The sequence below is a fragment of the Sylvia atricapilla genome, chromosome Z, assembly GCF_009819655.1.
Source record: "Sylvia atricapilla isolate bSylAtr1 chromosome Z, bSylAtr1.pri, whole genome shotgun sequence".
NCBI lineage: Eukaryota > Metazoa > Chordata > Aves > Passeriformes > Sylviidae > Sylvia > Sylvia atricapilla.
Window position 1 is genome coordinate 31,680,644 of NC_089174.1, and position 24,461 is coordinate 31,705,104.

At 37.4% G+C, this 24,461-nt stretch overlaps 2 protein-coding genes and 1 long non-coding RNA gene across 5 annotated transcripts in view; 1 reads left to right on the plus strand and 2 right to left on the minus strand.

The window, feature by feature from the left end:
* PCSK5 (proprotein convertase subtilisin/kexin type 5) overlaps positions 1-11,706 on the plus strand; it is a 230,746-nt gene extending 219,040 nt beyond the window's left edge. Inside the window, exons 30-37 of the mRNA XM_066339931.1 lie at positions 2,115-2,332; positions 3,350-3,586; positions 4,010-4,240; positions 5,798-5,975; positions 6,963-7,180; positions 9,045-9,160; positions 10,466-10,652; positions 11,209-11,706. Of these exons, the coding sequence (XP_066196028.1) occupies positions 2,115-2,332; positions 3,350-3,586; positions 4,010-4,240; positions 5,798-5,975; positions 6,963-7,180; positions 9,045-9,160; positions 10,466-10,652; positions 11,209-11,612 (1,789 nt within the window). The 3' untranslated portion in view covers positions 11,613-11,706. The remainder of the gene's footprint in view (positions 1-2,114; positions 2,333-3,349; positions 3,587-4,009; positions 4,241-5,797; positions 5,976-6,962; positions 7,181-9,044; positions 9,161-10,465; positions 10,653-11,208) is intronic.
* LOC136374539 (uncharacterized) lies at positions 2,452-3,386 on the minus strand. Its single transcript, XR_010745917.1, has 3 exons — positions 3,327-3,386; positions 3,211-3,234; positions 2,452-2,714 (listed from the first exon to the last, which is right to left on the minus strand). It is a non-coding gene; the product is annotated as an uncharacterized lncRNA (long non-coding RNA).
* A 119-nt stretch (positions 11,707-11,825) lies between the features above and the next one.
* The window catches only part of ARSK (arylsulfatase family member K), a 43,521-nt gene continuing 30,885 nt past the window's right edge, over positions 11,826-24,461 (minus strand). The window contains exons 5-9 of one of the 3 annotated variants that reach the window (XM_066339932.1): positions 22,029-22,200; positions 19,961-20,185; positions 16,959-17,183; positions 16,616-16,876; positions 11,826-12,164 (exon numbers count right to left, since the gene is read on the minus strand). In XM_066339932.1, coding sequence (XP_066196029.1) covers positions 12,031-12,164; positions 16,616-16,876; positions 16,959-17,183; positions 19,961-20,185; positions 22,029-22,200 — 1,017 coding nt within the window. In that variant the 3' untranslated portion in view covers positions 11,826-12,030. Of the gene's footprint in view, positions 12,165-13,090; positions 13,443-15,066; positions 16,034-16,615; positions 16,877-16,958; positions 17,184-19,960; positions 20,186-22,028; positions 22,201-24,461 lie in introns of those variants that run through there. The other 2 variants (XM_066339934.1, XM_066339933.1) reach the window with 2 other exon arrangements.

Sequence of the window (24,461 nt, forward strand, 5' to 3'; positions counted from 1 at the left end):
GTTACCAGAAACTAAGGTAAATGTAGTCTTCAGACTGCCTGAATGAACAGTATTTTCTTTTGGTTAGAGAAAATATAAAAAAAAAATCAAAAGTGAAGGTAAGACATTAAATCCTACGAAAGATGGAACAGCTCTCAATGACATTACTAGGAGCATGGTACTTCATGGCAAATGATAATAAAGGTTCTAGACATTTTCCATTTTGATCCTTCCTCCAAGCAGTACAAAGCAGAGATATAAACTCAGAGAGTGAACATATTAGAGTCCTGATATGTAAATACAGTGCTAAATGATGTGTGTTTCTCTCTCTGGCTCATGTTTATTTTTATATATTTTTATATGTAAAATTTAAAAAGATTCCCATTTGACTACAATGGATATTAGACCATGCACATCCGTAGATCAGGTTCTCTCTTTTCTGTTTTATTCATCAGCGTTCATGTTATGTTTATATACATAAAACCAGTCCTATGCAGAAAAAAAGCTTTGCTTGGTTAACTTTTTTTCTTCAGAAAAACATGACACTCCTGCTTTTCTTGCAATCTCTCTGCCACTGCGTTCTTGGTAATTTTGTCAAATAAGTCAGTAAGGGCCAGTGGAACAGGTTTTCTTCATGAAATGTCACCGTGAGTGCAAGATAATTGCAATAACGCCTTATCTAGTCCAGAAACATATTAGAAACTGAGGCATACAACCATTAATTGTGTTATGACACTAGTATGTCTCTTGTCAGTACTGATTTTCCAGTTATCCTGCTCAGAGTCAGTATAACAAAATCAAAAAAATTTATATAGCACTAGTCATTTCAGATATTATTATTCCCCTTTTTCCCTAAATTCAAGATTGCAAATAATGGCTTCCCATCACTGAGGAAAATTCACAGGGTATGAACTCCAGTTTCAGATTCTGCGGTGAAGTTCTTGAGGCACAACTACTCTCCACTGGAGCAAACAAATGAGACTCTTAATTAAGACAGATGGCTTGGGTTTTGGGACACGTGTTTAAGGGATAAAAAGGGATAAAAAGGGAAAAAAAGGTTTAATTTACTGCCTGATTAATTTCTGACAGAGGAATTTTGAAACACTGGGCTGAGTACTCAGCATGGGAACAAGGAAAGATGACAGGACTGTGAGAAATTGCAGGACCTTGACAAAAGCTGGAGGATGAAAAAAGATGAGAATAGGTGGCAGGCACACCTTTAACCTTTTCTCTAACCTTGCTCCTAAAGCATCTCTCCAGACTTTTTTGGAAAGATCATGTCCAAGAAGGGAAGGAGAAGCACCCCTCTATTAGGAGTAATAAATTTGTTAATGTAGAGTACATATTCTAAGAGTACTTTCTGTCTCAACTTCTTCAGTTTACATCAATAACTGTGTGGATTAACAATCATCTCAAAAGGTAGACTTACCCTTTAACCTTGTAACAATTTGGTTTTGAGAGTCTAGACAGATTGAATTCAGCATCTCTTCTATGCATCTTCACCTGAAGCAGTGGTCCAGTTTTTTTCTATATTTATGACTAGTACTTACAGCTGTGGCTGTCCAGATTTGCTTTCATACCACAGATACCAGCAAAATGTACTCCCTCTTTTCCATCTCCAGCCTGCTCTCACTAAGGGAAGGTATTATGTAAATATCCTGCTTTTTTGGGGGGGAAGTTTCAATCTCTGCCCTTATTCTTCCTAGCCTTTACATTTCCAGAATCATCTCTTCTCTTTTTTGTCTCTAGAGCCACTGAAGTTACCCTTCTCTTTCTTTCCTCAATATCAGTATTGCAGGTCAGCTGCACAAGACTTGAGATTGCATGTTTTCCCAAATGTTATATATCTTTCTATCTTATGTAAGGGGGAAATAAAGACATAAAAGTTCAACATAACTTAGACAGCAGGTACAATGAGAAAGGAAAGCCCTTCACAAAGCACTAAGTATGTATATTTTCTGCTTTTAGACACAAAGGATGTTAAGTGGAAGATGGGCAAAAAATTGTGTGAAAAACATGTTTGATCTAGTGAAGTGTATGTGATGGGAGAGTGTCATTTAGAGTTGTAATTCTCATAGCCTGGAGTGACCAGTAGTTTGCTTTGTGGTTTTGTTTTTTTTTTTTTTTTTCCATAGGGGATATTATAATGATTCTGAGACTTGCAAGGAATGCAGTGGATCCTGTAAGACATGCACAGGAAGTCCAACTCAATGCCTGTCTTGTAAAAGTCCTTTGCTTCTGGAGCACTGGGAATGTAAATCTGCTTGTTCAGAGAAGCATTTTGCCTCTGAAGGAATCTGCAAACATTGCCCTGAAATGTGTCAGGAATGTATTCACAATGAAATATGCACAGGTATTACAAACTCGTCTTATGTAGAATAAAATCCACCTGGATATGTCTGGAGAGAGACTAACAGAAAACCAAATCCAAATTCAGTAATGTGGGAAAAAAAAAAAAACAACACCAAAAAAAAGTGATGTGCCTATCATTGTTAATATCTAAAATAGATTATGATGAGGCTAAACGATTAAACTATAAAGATTTCACATTGCTTTGCCTGGTCCTGTAGTTCTTCCTGCTGGTTTGATTTTATTTTTCATCTAGTGTATCCAACCTTAAAAACTTGGATATGCGCACCAATGTGAAATCTGGAAAGGTTTTTTCCTAGTTTAGTTGAACTTCACACCCCTTTAGTATTTTTTCAAATGACCAGTCCTGTTAGAGAAATAAATCCCTGTAAAGTAAGATATTAGGAAAGCCTTCAGTACCCAGGTGAGGCTAAATGCCCACCTCAGAAATTTCCCCCCCCACCCCAGATACTAAGGATCATTAATACAAGTGAGGATCATTAATACAAATGAGACATAAACACTGATGAAATAAAATAACAACCATCAACCAACCAAACCATAAACATATTAAACCTAGTACTCATAATAAAATAGCAACTTATTCACAGCTCTAGGCCAAAATATTTAGGTTAATATATTCTAGCTAAACTTAAATTTCAATAATAAACTAAACAAATCAGATATGTACATACCTGATTTTGCAGTTCATAATGCAGAAAAATGTCAGAAAAAGGGTCATTTATGTATTAGTGTCAAATGGCTTGGTTAATATCACCAAAGCTGAGCAAGTGACTTTTTTTCAGTTTCTTGCTGTAACACAGATGACACCTTTTGAGGATTGGGCCAATGGAAGAGCAAGATTTCAAAAAGAAATCCTACCTTTTCAAGGTGTTCTGATGGCTTCTGTAATAACAGACAATCCAGAATTTAATGTTTCCTAGGACTTACCTTCTCTCACACTTGGACAGATCAGAATTTGCTGCCCATTTGCTTACCTGTGTTCTGCTGTCCCCTGTAGAGTGTATGGATGAGTTTTTCCTGCATGAAGGGAAGTGTGTGCAGGAATGCCCTTCGCTCTTTTACCCTGAAGACAAGCACTGCTTTCCGTGCCATGCCGACTGCAAGGACTGCAACGGGCCGGATTCTGATGACTGCACAGCGTGCACTTTCAGCCTGTTTGTCCTCTACAATGGCATGTGTTTTGAAGAGTGCCCTGAAGGGAGTTACTATGAAGATGCCACCCAAGACTGCCAAGGTTGGCAGCCATTGTTTTCTTCAGAAGAGTACTGAGATACAAGTGGGTCTGTTTAAAGGTCACCCCCTCTTAGGCCTCCATGTGACACCTAATGTCATTACCAGTGTCTTGGTGTTGAAGAGGACAGCTAATGCAGAAAAATAATCAGGTTTACTATGGAACAGCAAAAATTAAAGAAAGCAGAAAGGGAGGTAGCCAGGATACACATATTTATTATTACAGGCAATCACTGTGGTAAAATGCTGAGAATGGCTGCAGAATTGCTGAGCATTGCGGGAGACTATTCACTGCTGCTAAAGCAGTGTTGATGCAAAAGAAAACCTAAGGAACTATTTGCGTAAGATTGAAAATTACTTCCCTCAGGCTGAGGGAATCTGACACAAATCCAGAAATGGTGAAATTTCTACTGTTTGTCCTTTTCAGCATGCAACAGGACATGCCAGACTTGTTCTTCTTCCACTGCCTGCCTAACTTGCAGAAATGGATGGATATTGAACCATGATAGGCACTGTGTGTTATCTGGATACTGCTCTCCCACTGAATACTACATTGAGGAAATTCAGACCTGCAAATCTTGCCACAAGAAATGCTTCCACTGCTCGGGACCCACTGAACACCAGTGTCTTAGCTGTGCAAAGAACCAATACCTTCTCAGTAAGTGTCTCTATCCTGCCTCTAGATTTCATTCTACACTGAAAGCATGGAATAAACAAGTTTTCATTACATTTGCAAAGCATTTGGGCTCCATCAACCAATCTAAATAATGTAAGGAGGTCAAATAGTTAAGTAGTGTGGAGATAATTTCTTGAGCAGGGCTATGTGGAAACGGTGAGGCAAGCCCTGCCACTCAACGGGACTATGCAGGATTTCTAAATAGCAACAAATACCATGACTGAATGAAACACTCCTATGTTTCATTTACTTGATATGTATTCTTCCTATTGTTTTCTACAAGGACTTTAAAAGAGGGCTATCATTAGGTTTGTTGTTGTTGCTGCTGTTAATGTATCCATAAAAGACGCACATTTCCATGTTGGCTTGTTTAATCCCTGCAGCAACCTGATGAGCAAAGGAAGACTTCTGTTAAAACAGATCACTAAGTCAAGATTTAGCGGGTGGCTAAGGTGCAAAATTACTTCCGTGACTTTGGAGCGAAGAGTACGTTTGAGACTGTACAGTTGCAGAAACAAATAGGAAAAAATTAGCAAATCCCCACACCAAAGCATTTCTTCTCTGCATATTATTCTCAAAGCAAACAAAAATTTTAGAAAATCATTGGGAGAAAAAATATTAAACAATCCTTCATGCAGGAAAGGTCTAAAAACTAGTGTAAATTAGAAGTTTTTTAGTCTAATTCTAATGCAGATTTTACATTCCTACATTTTTGAGGCCTTGCATCAGACTTACATTTTTTAACAACACACTCAGCTGTTTTGCACCATTACAACTGGTAAAGTTGATGAAGAAATGCAGATAAACATACTGGAACTCAGAAATGCAAAAAGCCCCGAATCTGAAAGTGTCATCCTTTGCCCAACTGCAATCCAAGCAGCAAAATTATCAAGAGACAGATATGTTAAAAGCATAAGCAAAATGTAATTTAGTACTTTATTAGCTTTATGCACTTGCAGCTTATTACAATACTACTAACTACTCATTCAGGATCTTACTAAAATGACTGAAATTTCATTGAAAAAAGTGGGACCTACCTTGCTTTGCAGCATTAAAGACATTTAATTTCATAATACAAAGCAGAAGCTGCAGACAAGGGTAAAGACCAGTAAACAAATATCATTAAATCTCAAATTTACCTTCAGATTCATCATCGACACAGAATGAAATCAGATTGATACTTAGAGTGAAATCTAGGGAAAAGAGCAATGCAGATTAAAACTTGCCTTATTGCTTTTGATTATTCTAAGGAAATCACATCTGCTGTTCATTTCTATATGCTACTTTATTTTTCACAAAGATAAGAACTCAACTGTCCTGAAGAGCTTTATGCTAATATGCATAAAACACAGACATGCAGTCTAATGAATTGATAAGAATAAAAAAATAATTAGCATACCCCAACATTAGGTTTTCTTGTTCTGATACATTATCTATCAGCACCTCCTGCTGATAGTTTGCTCTGCTACAGCTGCATAAGATGTTTTATTGTAGCAAATATTGAACATGATGTGTTACTTTGCATTGTTGTCTCCGCAGACAGAACCTGTGTTGAAACATGCCCAGATGGACATTACGCTGACAGCATGGGGGGCCAATGTTCTGCATGCCACAGCACCTGTGACACTTGCACTGGAAAACACAGTTCACAGTGCCTTTCCTGCAAACCGGGTTGGTACAGACAAGGAAAAGGATGTGTAACCCAGTGTCCAGCAGGGTAAGGCCCAAGACCTTTTGCTAGGATCTGCATCACAGAGAGAGCTTTGAGAAATTAGATCACTGCAGCATTTCACACCAGTGTGAAATAGAACAGAGTTTTGTTTTCGGAGAAAATTTCTAGTATTTTCACTGTAACTGGTGGTGGAAAACCTCCCTTCCCTTCACAGTAGAAAATTCCAAAATTGATGCCCAGATGGGAACTGCTTAGATGTGGTGTGGAATGCTTACACTCAGAAGGTGCTCTTGAGTATCTCTATACAGAACAGTGTGAACCAGGACAAGAATGCTAAGTTATATGTCAGTCAGCCTGAGCACAGGCAGCAGAGCATCCAGACACCACTGCAGCCTCCACTTAATATGAAGTTTGGATAAGGTTATACTTTTTTTTTTTTTTTTTTTTTTGCGTTGAGTTACTGCTTATAGTGGGTGATAACAAAAACAGCCATTAAAACAACTTTGAACTGAGCACTCATAATTCTGGAGAGGAACTTTATAATCAATCCATTTAAGTTCAAAATGTGAATTCAGTGTTCTTCTGGGAAATTCAAATTTAGAAAGCGAACCTATGACTTCTCTTTCAGGTCCATTTAATTTAAAACTAGAGTTCAATGGATATACAGGCTGTCCATCCCATTAAACTGGAACTCTAATGACCATATCCTAACAACCCCTCCCTACTTCAATACTTTATATCTCAATACAACTCAGATTTTAGAATTTTTTGCTGTAAACACTATACATAGTTGTGCTTTGTATCTGAATTGCAATGGCCAAAGAGAATGAAATTAATTGTTTTCACTGAGATTACAAATACCTGCATTCATTTTGGAATGGTACATTACATTCATGTACATAAATGAATGTAATGTACATTTATTTACATAAACTGATATAATCATGGTAAAAAGCTAAGAATTAAACAAATGTTGGTTTTCCTGTCACTGCTGGCCTTTATGCAAAGCTATGCCTATCTGATCTATTTCAGGTATTTTGCACAAAATTCCACTGGATCATGTGAGAGATGCCACAAGAGTTGTAAGGAGTGTATGGGGCCCCAGGCCACAGACTGTCTTTCCTGTAATACATATTTCTACCTGTTGCACTCCATGAACAGATGCGTTAGCTCTTGTCCTCAGTACTACTATGAAAACAAGGACAACAATGTCTGTGAGAGATGCCATCCTTCCTGTTTAACCTGTGAAGGTAAAAGTAGATATTCTGCTTTGAGAAAAAAAAGCAGTCATCAAAACACCTGGAATTTTGGTTCCAAGATCTGAAAGCACTTCACAAAGATATTAACCACATACAGTGCTACCTGTCTGTCCATGCCTTTAGCCACAGTGGGTGAAGTGGACCTCTTCCAGGAGCTGCTGAACTTTTTCTGGCTCTCGGTGACTGGTTGCACTCACTGCTCCATTGATTATTTCAATTGCATTGATAATTGAGGTGAAAGCAAGTATATGAATTCCTGTCAAGCTTTCTCCAGAACTGCTTCCACCAAAGAGCACAAACAGAAAGACAGCCACTAAATAGGGAGGGCTAAGACTGAATCACATGTTGCCAAGTTAGTGAATAGAAAAAAATGAACAGTAATGAATTTTACATCAGCCAGGCCTCTCACAAAAATGCTCATCATAAAAACAATGGGCTCACTTGCTTACAGAGATGGACTCCATTTTTCACGTGAATATTAAGAATGATTGAAAAATACCTCATTCTTTGAGCTGTCCTACCGTCGGCTATTCCATGAAAGCCAAGGAACTTAATTCCAGCTACACATCTCTATAGCCTACAGTGGGAAGAGTAAAGACGCATAAAGCATAACTTTAGGTTAAAAGGTGAACAGAAATAAAAAGCACAGTGATGTCTGTTGCTTTTAATATAGTTATGTATTTCTTAATGTTAAATTTTAGAGACTATTTTGCTCTGTGAGACACTGGTTTTGGTTTCTCAATTTTTCTGATTAAACCACTTCCAAAACAAAAAGCATTAATCCTCTTGGACCCATTTGGTGTCCTTTTTAACACAAGATTATAGCTAATGAGTTCCAAGCTGCAGCTTAGAAAACCATATCACATCGTAACACACAAACTGTTTTTGGATAATGAATATACTGGATAGTACAGATGGCTAACTGCAACACAAAAACATATGTGAAAATTACAGTTAGAATGAAGCCACATTCAAGCATTTTTACAATGTAATTGCATAACAATATTATAAAAAGTAGCAGAAATATTTTTGTCTGGATTTGAAACAAAAAAAAATAGGCATTTTATTTACAAACCTCCTGCTCTTTTTTTCACATTATTTAGCATAAATACTGTGGGAGAGAACTTTTATCATCATTTTTATGCACAGTAATATAGGAAGTTCTCTATGTTATAGAAGGTTATGAACCTCAGCAGTTTAACTTCTTCTAATGTCAGTTCTTTGCATTTTCATTTTTTTCCTTTCACACAATGGCAGAAAATGTCTAGGTTCAAGGAAATGAATGGGTGTATCTTGACACTTAAGACAAACCCATCACCTCAGTGTTTCACAGAAATACTGCATACAACATCCGTCCTTAAAAAGAGTCTCTGACACACAAGGTGCTCTGGCTGTACCTAATGAATAATGGTTTTTACTTATGCAACTATATTTATTTTTCATTCAAACATAAACATTTCTTAATTCATGGTTGCTTGAAAATAGTTAGTTAACAGGGCAAATAAGAATGGATTTTGTGCAGGACAGCATTTGGCAAAGGTTCTCCACAATTTTACTTCAGTGCTCTGACCTAATTTATTTTCCTGAGTACGTCAGAAGTTCCCTGTACAACTGATTGCGAAATCATCTTTTCATGAATATTGAAACATGGAATAAATTAATTTTGTTTGTATATAAAGCCCCAGGACTAGGCACAAGCTTTTTCTAATATCAACCTATTCATGCGGAACCCCTCACTAATGATTCTTGTCACTGACAAACATCCTTTTGCTTCATAGCAATGGTCAGTTTAATTTTTAAAGGAAGTTAGCTGACATTTCCTGTTGTAATATTGTCATTTTGTTTGCCTGTCTAGGGAAGGGAGCATTCAGTTGCACATCTTGTGTATGGAGCTACACTTTACTAAATGGAATGTGCAACTCAGACTGTTTTGTAGGTGAATACAAAGTCCAGGAGACACCAGGACAAGAGGTACCTATTTGAAGGCTTTTTGTACACAATACAAACAACACTTTGCTCTTCTCTGAGTTTTTAATGGTGCCTGTCTTTAAGTATGCTTACTTTTTTCCTCTTTTGGCAGGGGAAGCCTTGTTTCTCTTTCTGGGATTACCTTTTAGTCAATAAATATATCAAAACTACATGAACATATCAGTTCAATTAATGATACAGTGTTTTTTCTTCCAGTATAACTGAGATTTCCTCTTGTATTTCTGATGCCTTTTCTGTAAGAAATCCTTCTGCATTTTTGATTGACAGCTTTGCTGGTAGAAAGCACTAGTAGAAGAATATGCTGAAGTTAACAGAGCTGTATATTTAGTTGAGCAGGATCACAATTAGGTTTGGGTCTGTGCCATACATCTGGGCACTCCACCTTCCAGATTTCCACACCAACTGCCTTCTAAAGACATTAATTCAAGAATACAGCAGCAAAGAGTGCCTAGGATGATACAAACACTGGACTCTCTGTCCTGGAATGTCTTCCTGACAGTCCTACTTCATAGCATTGAATCTGAGAAAATGGCCTTATATGAGGCTGGGGACCACATAGATCTGCAGGTCTTTGCAAAAGCTTTGACTCTAAGAAATTATGAACACCTATGAACCTGCAATCTTGCACTTGTTTTTCCATCCAAGATAAACAGCCTTGCAATACTACAAGTTGGGTGAAAGTTTGTCAGAGTTACCAGATCTTCACAGTAAACATGTCCCATAGCCAGGAATTGTGAACATGGAAACACTGGAACAACTGACTTCAGAGCATTCTCCAAGGCAGGTGTGATCACAGTGATCTCTGGTAGTTTCTGCACACAGAAGTTCCCAGAAGCCTGGACTTTAGGAAGATTATTTGAATCTAAGCTGTTTCTGTAGAAAAAATGCAACACAATCAAAGGGAAATCTGTTTTGCTAAAAAAATCCAACTACCTTTATTCCTTAGTTCTGCTTCTTCACTGAGTAGAAAGAAAATTCATACTCAGCTGTTTCCCATGATATTTCATATTGCTTCTTCCATGTCAGTTACTTTTCTAAGCATGAGTAAATTTTAACATCCTGAATAGCTAGGTGAGATCTCTAAGCTGTTATAACCCTTTACATCCTACAAGCAGATCACCGAGAAATGAGAAAATAGGAAATTTTGAATTTGCTATCATATTTTCCCATTGACACTCATTGTGCCCAGAGATGACGACCACAATGGTGAATGACAGCACAGAACTGCCAGGTGAGGTCAAAATCACACAAAATTAGAGGTGCATTGCTTGTGTTCTGTGTTTGAAGGAGAAGAAACCCAAGTGTGAGAGATGCGACAGCTCATGCACTGAGTGCAAGGGACCTGGTCCTCTAAACTGCACCGTCTGTCCAGCCAGCATGCAGCTCTTCCTGGAGGAAAGCCGCTGCCTGCCCTGCTGCAGCAACACTGACCCAGCTGAAACCCCAGAGTGCTGTGACTGCAGTGAAACACAAGGTAGGACCATGCTGAAGAGCAGGAATAGTGCTAAGTGTTTTATGGTTGATTACACTGACATTATTCTGCCTGAAAACTGGACTAGAACAAAAATGTGCAATTGGTAAACAGTGTGTATCTACTGCTTCATCAAAAATAGGGAAGGTTTTACTCAAATAACAACCATTATGTCTGCTGCTGGAGATGGCTACTTCTCGCACTCACAACTACTATGTTAAATGGCCAGACTAGTTTATGAATAAGCTTATTCAACGAGCAGATATCTAAATCATTGCATTTGTCTGCCTGCTAGCTTTTCTGCTTCTTTCTCATTATTTCAAATCAAATAATGAAGAATAGATATCTCAAAAAATTTACTTACATCCTTACTGCATAAGAACAACAAAACCACCACTGTGGTACCAGAAAAGCTAAGTATTTTGTTGACTGCTATTATTGCATCAGACACACTGTAACAGACTTTTAAGACACACACACGCACACACATATACAAGTGCAAGCTCCTTTCATCCTTTTTTTTTTGTTGTTGTTCTTTTGTTTTTAAATGCTGTTGTAGATGACTGTGTATTACAGACAACTCTACCCCCCAAGCAAAGAAGCAAAACTATTTTCTTTGTTATCGTCTGCATTTTGCTTCTGCTTGTCATTGGAGCTATTATATTCATCTGGAGAAAAGCACGAACCAAAACCCAGCCTATCAATAAAGGACGGTATGAGAAGCTGACAAATCACTCCAAAACCGTTCCTTCCTCTGTGAGCAACTACCACAAGAATCCCAGTTACCATGAGGATCAAGTGATTGAATACAGAGATAGAGATTATGAAGATGATGATGATGAAGATGACATTGTATACATGGGCAAGGATGGCACAATTTATCACAAATTTAAATATGGACTTTTGGAGGATGATGAGGAAGATGAGCTAGAATATGATGATGAAAGTTATTCATTTAGATAACTTTTTACTAATTCACTAATAGTAAATTAGTCCTACTCTACTGTTTTTTCTATGAAATTATAGCTATTTAGTTAATATGTTTAGTTACTTGATAGCATCCTGACCTCCAATTTTTTTGCTACTAGTTATCGTGAAAGAAGAATAATTTCTAGAAACTTTTTTTCTAAATAAACCTTTTCTAGGCTTTTAAAGTAGCACTCCAAATATAATCTGGTTAAGATACCAAGTTTCTATGCATCTTTGTGGAGAATAGTCCTTTCCCAAAATGTATTTGTGTAACTAACACAAACTTTTCTTCAAACCTTTTTGGAGAACTCCGCCAATCACTACAGAAATGTGATGAGCAAGATGAGTATCTACTTGATGAATGCCACAGCAAGAGGGTGCCAGTAGCTCACTAATTAGTGATTAGAGTTACTCAGCAATTCATAATAGAAAAGGCAACTTCAAAGAACTTACTTAGATATTTTTCATAATCACCTGGTGATCTCGGAAGCAAACATGTTTCCATTTCATAATCTTTACAGCATATTTTCGTGTGAATTCCTGTATCTATGACATAATATTTTAAGATTTAGGATTTTGACTACTTCTCATAACTATATTTTATTCACAGTTTGTATGAAAAAGAACAATAATATTTTATATATCAGCCTCTGATTAATCTCTATTGCAGTGTTTCTCAAAAAATCTTACATTTTACAGATTAATTTCTCGGTTTACAACAAAGGGCAATATTGTCTATAAGCATGGCGCACACACACTATAAGCAGGTGGTGTTTATACTGTAAATGGCTCAGGATGCTCAGACAATGGCAAAGGGGATATTAGCACTTTTCTGGTAATTTTTATTACTATAACAGAAATAAAAATTTATAAGTCTAAAGAAAAGTATGGCTGTTTGTTATGAAGAATAAATCCTTTAACCATCTTATATATGCTGTTATTAATTACATTTCATTAAATCTCAGAGTTTCTGTAGATTTCCAGTAAGGATCTGCTTTAAAAACAATAAGGTTATATATATAGATTTAGTACTTACAAGGAATTATGTAAAAATACCAGCTTTACATGACTCACTGTCTCAGTGGAATTTTCAGTATTACATATGCCTAAAGACCTCAAGATAGTTCCATCTGTAAGATTAAAGATGTTTTACAGGGAGTTATAGTGATTCCAATTTTAATTTTAACCTTCTAGTCATTGCACCTTCAATAAGAGAGAGGAATTCAAGATAATGTGACTTCACAAAAGCTGAAAAAAGTACCTATATTTATCAAAAGCCGTAAAGTAACATTTGACAGCAAAGTACTTCAGAAAGATATGTTATCTTTCAATTTAAAATCTAAAATAACAGAAGAGGAAGAATGAAAAATCAGTTTGAAAGATGATACTGCTATCCTGGTTTTCTAAATTTGTTTAAAATAACAATATGCTTTATTCTTGTTACTAATTGCACCATAACACAACTGTGCCTGAACAATCTGAAACCAGAATGATAGATGTAATAATATGCATTTTCTTTATGGGCTCACAGGTTATGCAATTATTACGGAAAGGCCAGATGAACCTGGCAGGGGTAAAATATTATTCAAACCATGGTGCCATAGTCAGGAGTTTGGTTACACAGCCCTTTAGCCATGCCCAGCTTTCCTGGGGACAGTGGGGCCATGTGACAAATCAGGGAAAAAGCATCTTTGGTCAGAGACTTGCCAGACTCCTGAAGACAGCTTTAAATTAGATTTGCTGGGGAAAGGTGCATATGCATCCCAATCCAGCCAGTCAAATATCAACACCTATAATGGATGCCCCGAAGAGCATCAACATCTCCTGTAAAAGAAAACCACATTCAATATTTTTGAAAGCATTAAGTTTGAAAATAGTACTCAAGGAGACCCAAATTTAGGTACCTGTATCTCTTTACAGTGTCTACAATTAGAAATCCCTGCTAAGAGTCTACATGGAGACCAAGAAAATAAAAGCACAAGGGAGTAATTCTAGTCATGCTTATAACGAAACTTCATGGAACACTGGTAGAACTAAGGAAGGCAGTAAAAAAATTACAGAGAACACAACAGCACACACAGGAAATTCTGCTTTTCTGAATTATTTTGTACCTTCTATTAATCTAAGTTCCTTACACTTTTCCCTGAAATAAAGGCTTCCAACTATTTTTTTTAACCTTTTCTTGTTGCGGTCTGGTGCGGTGGTGAAGGTGCCACGACCTTCTTTAGGAAAACACCTAGACTGACAGGAGGCACAGGCACTCTCAGACAGCTTTTCTGTGCCCTTAGGTGCAAAGTGATCAGCTTTTAGGTGCGCTACCAAGTGAAGTGATTTGCTCTTTGTGAGGCTGCCTGAGCAGCCAGGGCTGTGTTTGCCATCCCGGGTGACGCTGGAGTAAAAGTGAGATGGGGTCTTTCCAATCTCCAGAAAAGCTTCTTTATTCCATGAAGTCCACAGTGAAAGAACCACCTAGTCCCCGGGGAGAGGGATTATATGGGGTAGCCAAGGGTGGGGTTTCACAACTTGGCCAAAGGGGAAAGGAATTGGGAAAGGAACCAATCAGGGGAAGGATATCCAACAAGAACCAAGCAGGAGGGGTAAAAACCAGGAACAAGGGGAATAACCAATGCGGTATGAAACACTAATATAGAACTGCAAAGGCTCATGGGTTGAAGTATTTTTCTCCCCTTGAGCCACAAGGAAAATTCTCAAAGGAATTTCCCAAAGGAGATTCCCTGCAAATTGAGGCAGCCTAGGGGCTACACATGGGTTGAAGCACTTTTGCTCACCCTGAGCTACAAGGAAGTCTCCCAAGGGGACTTCTCAAAGGGAGACACTACAAACTGAGGTAGTCTCAGGGCTGCACACTCTACAAGGGAGTGAATTGTCCTCTGTGTATGGTCCAGGGACCACCACATTTTCTAGTTCTTGTTACCTACCATCACCATTTCTCAACTCTTGGCTACCAATGTCAAAAACATGTATAAAGTTGTAGCTGCCAGAAAAACACAAATCTAAATATTCCTCAAGTGTAACAGATATTAAAACTTTTTGAAATACCACCCAAGCAAGTGAAGCCTTCTGTTCTAATAATTTCTCTTTCATCTTTCAACTTTGTGTTTTTGGAGGATTTATATTCCATATTACAATCAGACTGTAAGCCACGTGACCCAGCAGAAGAATGTTTTTATATGGTCTCCTGAAAAACAAGAAGCTCTGCTCTGTAAGCTGGCATATTCCTGGGGTTTCCTGAATTTTCAAGAAACCTGTCCCCATGCACTGGGCCTTCTCTGGACAATCTGTGGCAGAAGACATGGTTGCAAGGTTTTTTCCCTATTTGTTCCTTCATTTCAAACAGCATCACAAATGGCACTTTTGTAAACCTAACATTAGTGAGTCTTAAAAGCTCATCTCTTCAAAGAAAGCACTGTTCACAGAACTGACAAAATACAAATTTCCCCCAATTTTAATCATTCTGTCATTAAAAAGCACACACACAAAATACATCCCGTTCACCATAATTTTATTTTATTTTATTTTGTCCATTTTGGACAATGCACTGCATTCTGTTGAGATCTCTGGAAAGTCAGAAAATTTCTTTATTCTTTTTTCTCTTGAACTAACTTTCATATGGATATAAATACTTCATCTAATTATGCAGCCTACTTATTTTGTTTAAGTTATTCCAACCATACCTGAACTCATTTTAATAAGAATTATAATGGCATGTGCTACAGGGTTTCAAGATTTTTTAACTCTGTGTGGTAAGTTGCTTACAAAATAAGTACACCTCATTTTTATGTTTATTTTTACTGGCTTACCACTCTTACTGAGCATTTAATAACAGATTCCAGAAAACATTTTATATATGAAGTATAATGTCATTCTGAACTGGTACTATAGCAGCAGTGATGGTGGCCAAGAATTAGTAAACCCAAGTGCTGCTGTAACTACATATTCCTTTAAGTGGAAGAGTTGTTATCTAAATCTTACCTTCTTCCAAAACTACTTTTTTTTGTTAGGTCACAGGAAAATTTGAAATAGTATTTTTCTGTTAACTCTTCCTGCAAACTTCAATTGTGTCTCCTCTGTGTACATTTTAGGTTTCAGTTCTCCATTTATTGATGTGCATTAAAGCATTTACTTGCAGAATATAACTGCATTCAAACAATTTTTATTTTATGTTATGCAAATCACATTATCATTTTTCAGAGAACTCCTCTACTCATAGGTTTCACAAGATGGTTGTTTTGTTATTGTTGTTGTTTTCGGTTTTTTGGGTTTTTTGAATTTATGATGATGACCAGAAATCAGACTTGTCTTCACTTGTACATAAGTTCAATTAGGAGCTTATGCATACTATGGAATTTTAAGCAGCGGAGAGTGGTAAGCACCAGAGTGGTAAGCAGGCAGATCTTGAAAACATGGGGAGTGAATCACATGTAACACAGGAATGCTGACATAGTTAACTACTGGAATAAACCAATTCTATGTTCAGACCTGCACTGGTTACCAACTTTTTGATTATATTTTAACTGCTATAGATTCTCTAAAGCGGATGAATGTGTATTCAGCCTAGGCTTTTAATACACACAGCAAATTCCACTGTAACTAGTACTTTATTTCACTATATTTTATAATCCTTGCTCTTCCTTAGAAACGGAAGTTCCTGTTGAGCTCAAATGCTTGATACTCTGTACTTTGGCAATCAGCTAAGTATTCCATACACACAATTAGTATTTGCATACTACCCTTTGTATACACTTATTTATACGTACAGAACAATAACATATAAACCTCTAGTTTTGTTGTGCTGGCTGGTTATATAAAATGCTCTTGGCTTTCTGACACAAAGCAGTAATAGTTCAGGAGTCTTTACTTTCAATAGGTTATATAAGAAAACAATTACAACCCTTGAAATACAGCATAATATTACAAAAGCATAATATTAATATATCCTCAATAATATGAAATCCACATTATCTGTATCTACTTACCAAGCCACTTGTCAATTGCTCTCTCGTACTTTTTTGGGTCCTTTAACCAGTCTTGATGCCATCTAAGGTTTGCAATAACATTTGAATAATTATGACCCAAACTTTGTTTCCACCTGATAAACTGTTGTTTGTTATACTCCTGAACAGAAGAAGAAACCTTTGGATAGTTTATTATAGAGCGAAGCGTTTTGTCCAAGGAATACACAGTTACTGGGAATTTTATGGCAACATTTGTAAGCTCATCTGGATCAGCAGTAAGGTCTGTAACAAACAAAAAGTCAGTTAAGATACAATTTGCAATAAAGTAAATTAATGAGTCAGTCAGGACATAAAAGTAGCATACCAAAGAGTTGGGGCAGTACTGAAGAGCCATCCGAGTATGCGATGTATTTCCACTTTCCAGTTCTCAGCATATATACAGAGGAATTCACATTGCACCCGTGGAACTCACTCAGTATCCACGAGGGCCGAAGCCCTCTAGGTGATGCTTCGCTCTCAGCCTTTTCATGTAGCAGTGGTATAAGAGAATATCCACTGAGATTCTGTGGGACAGGAATTCTTGCTATATCTAAGGAAAGATACACAAAATCAAAATGCTACTGCAGTTTTCATGATTTAAAAAGGCTAGCACAATGCCACCTGTGTCTGAATGTTGATAATAAAATGTGCTTTCAATAAAAATACCTTAAGGAACTTCCCAAAGCAAGCTGCACACCATCCTGATCACCTACGTATAATTCCACCTTTAACAGAAGTTTGTGAAAACGGATCACAATAGTCTCCTTTGATGGCTAGTGCTGTTTTATTCCTTAATCATGGTTGCAAACATTTCTTTTCTGGTTTAACTACATCAGGCAGGAGAAAAAGAATAAAACAGCATGAAAGGATCCTAAAAGCTCCACATCTAACAAATTCTAACTGTTTATTTCTTGAACAATAATGGTGCTAAGCTCATCTGTAGCATTCTTCATCAGTGAATAATGAAATACTTTACAAAGTGTTGCCATTATTATAAGCTCTAAATTGTGGGGACACTTAAGGAATAGAGCCACTTGCTTCTCTGACAGGAATGATACTTGAAGTGGTATCAATATAGTGCATGTATGAAAAACACTGTATGACTCCATAGTCTACCACATACCCACTAGAAGATGCCTAATAGCCATAAGCTCCTCAGCATCAACTTATACCATGAGTTTCTCTAGCTCCCAAAAATCAGGTTAAAAGGCTGCAAAGGTTTTCAGAAACATTCTAAAAACATAGCTGAGAATCCCAAGCATGTCTAAAAACCATACATGACAGCACTGCTATTTTTAATCACCCCACTGAACATTGTCTACAGCAATTCAAAATTCAAAACTTTCCATTTCGCATAGCACTGTGGCAGTATTTAATCTGTTCTGTGTTGGGTGGTGCATATAAATTGCTCATAGGTGACTCTTTCCTTCATCAGCACGTCTCCCTTTGTGTCCTCTGTCCAGCCACCATCTGACTAACTAGTACAAAGACCCATACCATGTAAACCCACCAAGCAGCTCCTTGGCATGCATGGGCAAAAAAACCTGAGCAAATACATACTGCATTCCAACAAACCAAAATGGGATATGGGCTCTTCTGTCATCCTAAACCAATAACGCTATTACTTGTAGTAATATCATTCTCTATGTGCCAAGAATGTTACAGCCATTTTCAGCAGCTCCTGCTTTTCCAATAGAGAGCCAAAGCTACTTCCATACAGACCAACAAAGCTAGTGCTGCCTTATTATACTATATGCAGATAATGGAGATTATGCTACATCCTGTTACAAAATACAAGAGCTGTTGTACTTCTGACTACATTCGTATCACACAGATTCTGCTGGAACCAAAACATTTGCACTTATTCTCAAAGCCAGAGCAGGAGACAGTCTTGAGTAAAGCATTTGGATGGCATCTTAAGAGAGATTATTTCCTTGAGACAACACAAAGCAAAGCAATAAAATCTGTCACAAAAATAGACTTGAAATATCTTTCCTCACTAGTCAGCAGCAGCATGAAGACTGAGAATATAACACATGACAGAGATGAAACTCTTCAAGTTTTAATTTTTTGTCATACATGCCTTTTTGACATTCAGAGTACAGAGAAGGCAAACTGCCAGAACAGAAGGAATGGATTATGCACACAGAGTTCTGGGGAAAAAAAGCCCAAATAAAAAGCCCCCCAGGAGGAAAAGACAGAAGGATGTTAAACCATCTGACCAGTTATGTCACCTGGGGAAAAGGAAAAGAAATAAGAGATTTTTAGCTCTTTACAGAGGCCACCATAACTCATCTAAATTCTATATCTAGTACAGATATATATATATTAAAATTTGATGTCAAAATTTGGAAGACAAAGCCACTCAGTTTTTATATCCTATTTTTAACTGAATAACTGGTTCAAAAGTTTGAAGAAGACACAAACAGATAAATAACTCCTGTTTCATGTTTAGAAAGTCATTAAAATAATGTAGAAGTGGATTTTTCACAGACATTTACTGCTAGAAGTACAGTTTTATTCATTCTTCAGGCAATTGCAGTGTACATGTGACACCTCTTAGAGGGAGTAAACCTTCCAGGCTGATTTGAAGAGGACATTTTTTTGATTGGAAACCTAAAAGATCACAGATAAAGCCTCAAAAGATAACTTTACCTGGTGTTTAATTCCAATCAGAATTGTCTCTTGCATGATTTATCACAGCTAACTGTTCAAAAATTCCCTCTTAAAATGATTTCCAGCTAGTAATTTAAGTTTAGTTCTTTTTATTTGATTCACTGTCCAATACTGAGTAGTTTCATATCTCCTAAGGTAAGAATGGATATCCATTATCACATCTTTTACGCTTGCCCAGATCATTTGTACATTTCCTATAGAAAGCTTTCATCACACTTCTTTCATGTGACCCTTCATAGAAGATATTCCTTTGCTAAGTTAATGAACCTGTCCTCCTTTCAGGTTTAATGTCATCTTCGGATGTACTTACACTGTAATTTCTATAGTAAACTGTTTGGTATGAAGGCTAGCAAGGTTTATTCATATCTAAAATGGGTTTTAGTCCCTTTTTTAGTAACAAATAATACTATATATAATCAGTCATTGTAATTATGTGGATGACAATACCAGTAATAATGAAGAACATCAGTTTATTTTTTCATCAATTTTTTACTTTTTTTATCAAGTCCATTTATGTGGTCCACAGATAAATTATGTCCTGTTGTGTTACTATATTGTCTCAAAATGGAGACATCATTCTGAGTATGATACAAATGCAGAATAGTAATGGTAATGGGGAAAAAAACAGTCACCTGAAATCACTTAACTCACCAAGCATAGTAGGATATATATCCACAAGAGATACTACATTTGGTATTTGCTGCTCTTCTTTTACACCTGGTCCCATAACTAAAAGGGGAACATGGGAACTTCCCTCATACATGCTCATTTTGTAGAACTGCCGGTGTTCCATAGCAAGTTCTCCATGATCTGCAGTGAATATAATCACTGTTTTTCCAAGAAGCCCAGTATCTCGCAGAGCTGAAATAATCTCACCTGCCACAACAAAAAGATACTGAAAAGGATACATTCAAAATACTTCTTCCAAGGTCTGTACCTGCACGGCAGCATGCGATTTTCAAGGAACTCTCCTAGTCAGTGGAGGAAACTCCTCTCTTGTTGCACATGCATTTGTGCAATGAAGACACAACAAGTACTCCTGTCTGTTTGTATGTATATTTGTGCAACAAAGATACGGCCAAGATCAATAAAGTTGGTATTTAAGCAAAGCACTTAGGCATCTTAAATATAAAAACTTTAAGATCATTCATCCCTAAACATACCATTTAAAAGATGTTATAAAATTACAACTGCAGTGCAGTTACTTTGCAATTCCTTCTTTTCCTAAAGCTGTAAATCTTGCATTGATCTCTTTTCATTCATAAAATGAGGTAGAGCAATTCTGTGTCTTTTAATTCACTTTACCAATCTAATATGCTGTCCTGGTTTAGGACATATGCCAAAAAGAACAGCTTCTTTGATCATGAATTTCAATTTAATATGTAAACAAATTCTTGTTCATTCATGGTCACTTTTCAAATCAAAAAATAAAATACCATAAATTAAGACCAACTTGCATTGTAGATTTTATATCTGTAGACCTTCCTGCAAACTGAATAACTCTGAATGTACAATTAATTATTTCATCATAATTTTCAATATTAAGGGACACTCCAAATGTAACTTTACCGTTCAGTTGATGTGTAACAGTTGTTATCCAGTCTACACAATTGAAACCAATCTCTAAGGAAAACTACTTACGCCCTAAGATTTATCATTTCTTCCAGCTCAGCTTTTACAGTCTGTCCCCTTCACAAAAATGTTTCCATTATTTCAGTTAGCATTTAACCAAAGACATTTAGTTTCTCTTGTACATGGGTGTCCTGGGTACAGAGGAAAAGAAGGGTGGAGTTTCCAGCACTGTTTAATAACATACCACCTATGTCATGGAAGAGGTATGGTTTTCAGCAGGAAACACCAAGGTGTGTGGAAGTTGATTCAGTCTTACCTCAAGACGAAAGGTGTGAACTGTTCCCTTAACCATTGCTGAAGTCAGAACTGTTTCTGAAACTCTGACAAGCTGTAAGTATGAGCAAGCAGGAAGATGCAACAAGCTGCTGCCATCGCCTCTGCTGCTAACACTGTTACGCAAAGCACTTTCAGCACCCTTTATTTGGATTAATTAACTCTCCAGGCTTTGTTTTGTCCCTGTTTACCATTGTTTCCAGGCAGGGGGAAGGATAATAAACTGCAGAAACTTTTTTGCCTCATTGCTTTTGTTTTCCTGAGCGACATGGTCCAGTGTGGATGGAGAGGACAGGTGCCATCTTGCCTTTGTCTGGGAAAATCACACTGGATACTCTCTTAAGGGAGTGGTTTTGCTTTTTTATTGGAACACCATTCTTTTGGGTAGAGCATTCACCCTTTGTGTCCTCTCTTATCGATATTGTTGTGTTTACTGCAAGTTTTTCAGTAAAATTGTTGTGGTATCTCCTGGTGCTGTCAAAAGGGGATGGGAGAGGAGGGGCAGCTTGCATGGGATAATTTTCCCATAGGATTTTCAACCAGTGCAATGGGTCATGCAATATTTTGCTGCAGTCACTGGTTTTCTACAGAGCTTCTAACTGCTGGCTGTGATTACTTTTCAGAGTGCTCTCAATTCATGTAAAAGGCTATCCCATCATTCATCATATAGACTGAATAAGCAACTTCCACAACTTACTTCCAGATCTGAATTGTGGCGTTTTGTTTTCTATCTTTTTCCCCCAAAGGTCAGTGCCAATAGCATTTTCTTTAAAAAAATATCAGAACTAAAAACCTACTGTGTAATATTACCTACCCAGCATTGCATCTGTTTCTGCACACATAGCATAATAAAATGACCTAATATTTCTCACTTCTTCCTTTGTAAACTCTCCTGTACAATTCTTGGTGTACGATGAGTAATAGTCTACTGGATGCATTTCTGAAAGAGAAGTCCACTTGGGTATTTTAATAGCTTCATAATTTACCTAGAAAATAAGAGGAAATTGACATTACTTTAGAAACTGGATTAAAGAAGCTTTTAACACAGATTTAATTTTTTAAAATTATAGCATAAATTCACAGTTCTCAATTTGTGGCACAGGGGACACTAGCTGCTTATTTGTTACACCATGCAGTTACCTCCTCCATATTTCCCCACAGCTTCCACAGGTAAATTGTTTTTTAAAAACCCATGAAAATCAGCTAGAAACTAAGGCTAGGAGCCACAAATATGTGCTTCACCAACTGCTGTATATTTTCAAGAGAGATATTACAGAACACTCTTCTAGAGTACATACAGAATATTGGCATAGAGTCTTCATAACTGTAGAATAACTACAAACCCATGGATCTAAAAGATGGGGTGTTATGTGAGACTAGAGAACAACACAGAAAATCACATATTCTGGGAATGCCTCCAGGACAGTGATGCAAGTCTTGGCATCTTGATAAAAAGAACCGACTACATTAATCCCATTTTTTAATACTTTCTACATGTTTCTTCATATATCAATCCATTTAATTTTAAAGAAATGTAAGACCAGTATGCAACTAAAAAACCAAACTATTTGTATATTCAAACTAGATAAAGACGCAGATATTGTCCGCTTCAGTACTAGCTTTAGAGTCTTGAAATTTGACATACACATTTAGCCTTGGCTGTCATACTTGTAAATATTCCCTTAAATAAAAGGGAACCTTAAGCATTTTCCTCTTGTATTTCTATTTGTTAGCTGGAGGAAAAGCCCAACAGCTAAACAAGTTGATAAATTTGCAAGAGTAAGAGTTCTTCCATTGCATACAGCAGTAACAGTAACTGGCTTTGCAACAGTCCAATGACACACAAAAAAGTAAGGATATATTCCTTAGGATCTATAAGCTATAGATGGGTAATGTAATGGTTGGTTCTTGCAATGAAGAGATTAATATTATGTATCCATTAAGAGAAGTTTTATTGATGTATAGTAATGTTATTGTGATTTGTTCTCTACATAGTCCCCTTTCTCTTTCCCCTGGAATTGTTGACATTGGATGGCCTTGGCAGTGGGGCATTTGGGGGAGGGCAGGCTTGTTGCTAGGAGGCGGGGCATGGCAACACCTGACCTCCAATCAAACTGCAAGGAAGCAGTCTCCACCAATGGATGGCAAAGAAGAGCTGATTGGCAGACTTTGGGGGGGCAGGGTTACCGTACACAACCCGGGGTATAAAAGGCGGAGCAGCCATTTTGTGGGTGAGCACATGTTGGTTTAGTTCCATGCTCTCAGCACTGCTTTATTATTTTTTTTTTCCTATTCCTTTTTTGTATTTGTTAAGGTTTAATAAACCTTCTAAGATTTTAAAGTGAGTGGTCATTTCTCATATGTAGAAAATACACTGCTAAAAATATCATGAAGATAAAATAGTACTGCTTCAATCATTTTCTTATTGTTCAAGGTCCTTGGCTGCATAAAGTTACATTTTGGACTTTGCAAATGGCATTTATTAGCTGCTTAAGGTAAGAGAGCAAAAAGTGTCGCTCTCCATCCGTGATTCTCTTCTACAGGACTTCAGCCTAGTTTAAAGGATTCACAAATCCACAAACCCTTTGTCTATAGTAATGTCGTGGGTAACCCAAAATGTTACTGTATTCCATATCTATCTACACAGTAAGATTGTTACTGTCTTTAAACCCAAAACATGGCTGGAACTTGAACTGCAGGGCAGTCAGGAGGTGCCAGTCGCTTTAATAGGTCAAGAAACCCAAGCTGATTTCCTCTTTTGCTGAAGGAGGAGACTCCACCTCACAGGGGCTTGATACAGCAGGTTTCTGGACTTGCAACTGTAGCAACTCAGAAAAACTGCATTTAGCAAACAGAAACCATATTCCCTGGGATATTTGCAAACCCTATAGGCAGTGAAGCTTGATCAGGCACCTGTGGGTTGGGCCACCCCACATCAGTGTCCAGAGACCAGTCTGGCCCTTCCCTTCTCCAGCACACCAGCAGATCAGAAGGCACCAGCACCAACACCAGCAGATGGATGCAAGAGGAACCAGTGAGCTGCAGTGCTGACCCCACATGTGCCCACCCAACATGTGCCAGCACTTCCCATCTGCCACTAGACAAGCTCCAACCTTCCCAGGAGAGTTTGCTGCCATCCATTCATTCCTTTTGTTTCTTGCAGTGGATGTGCCACCTTGGAAAGGTCTGACACCATTTTCCCTTTGCCCCCTGCAGGCAGTCAGCAGTGGGGGCTGTCAGATTAGAA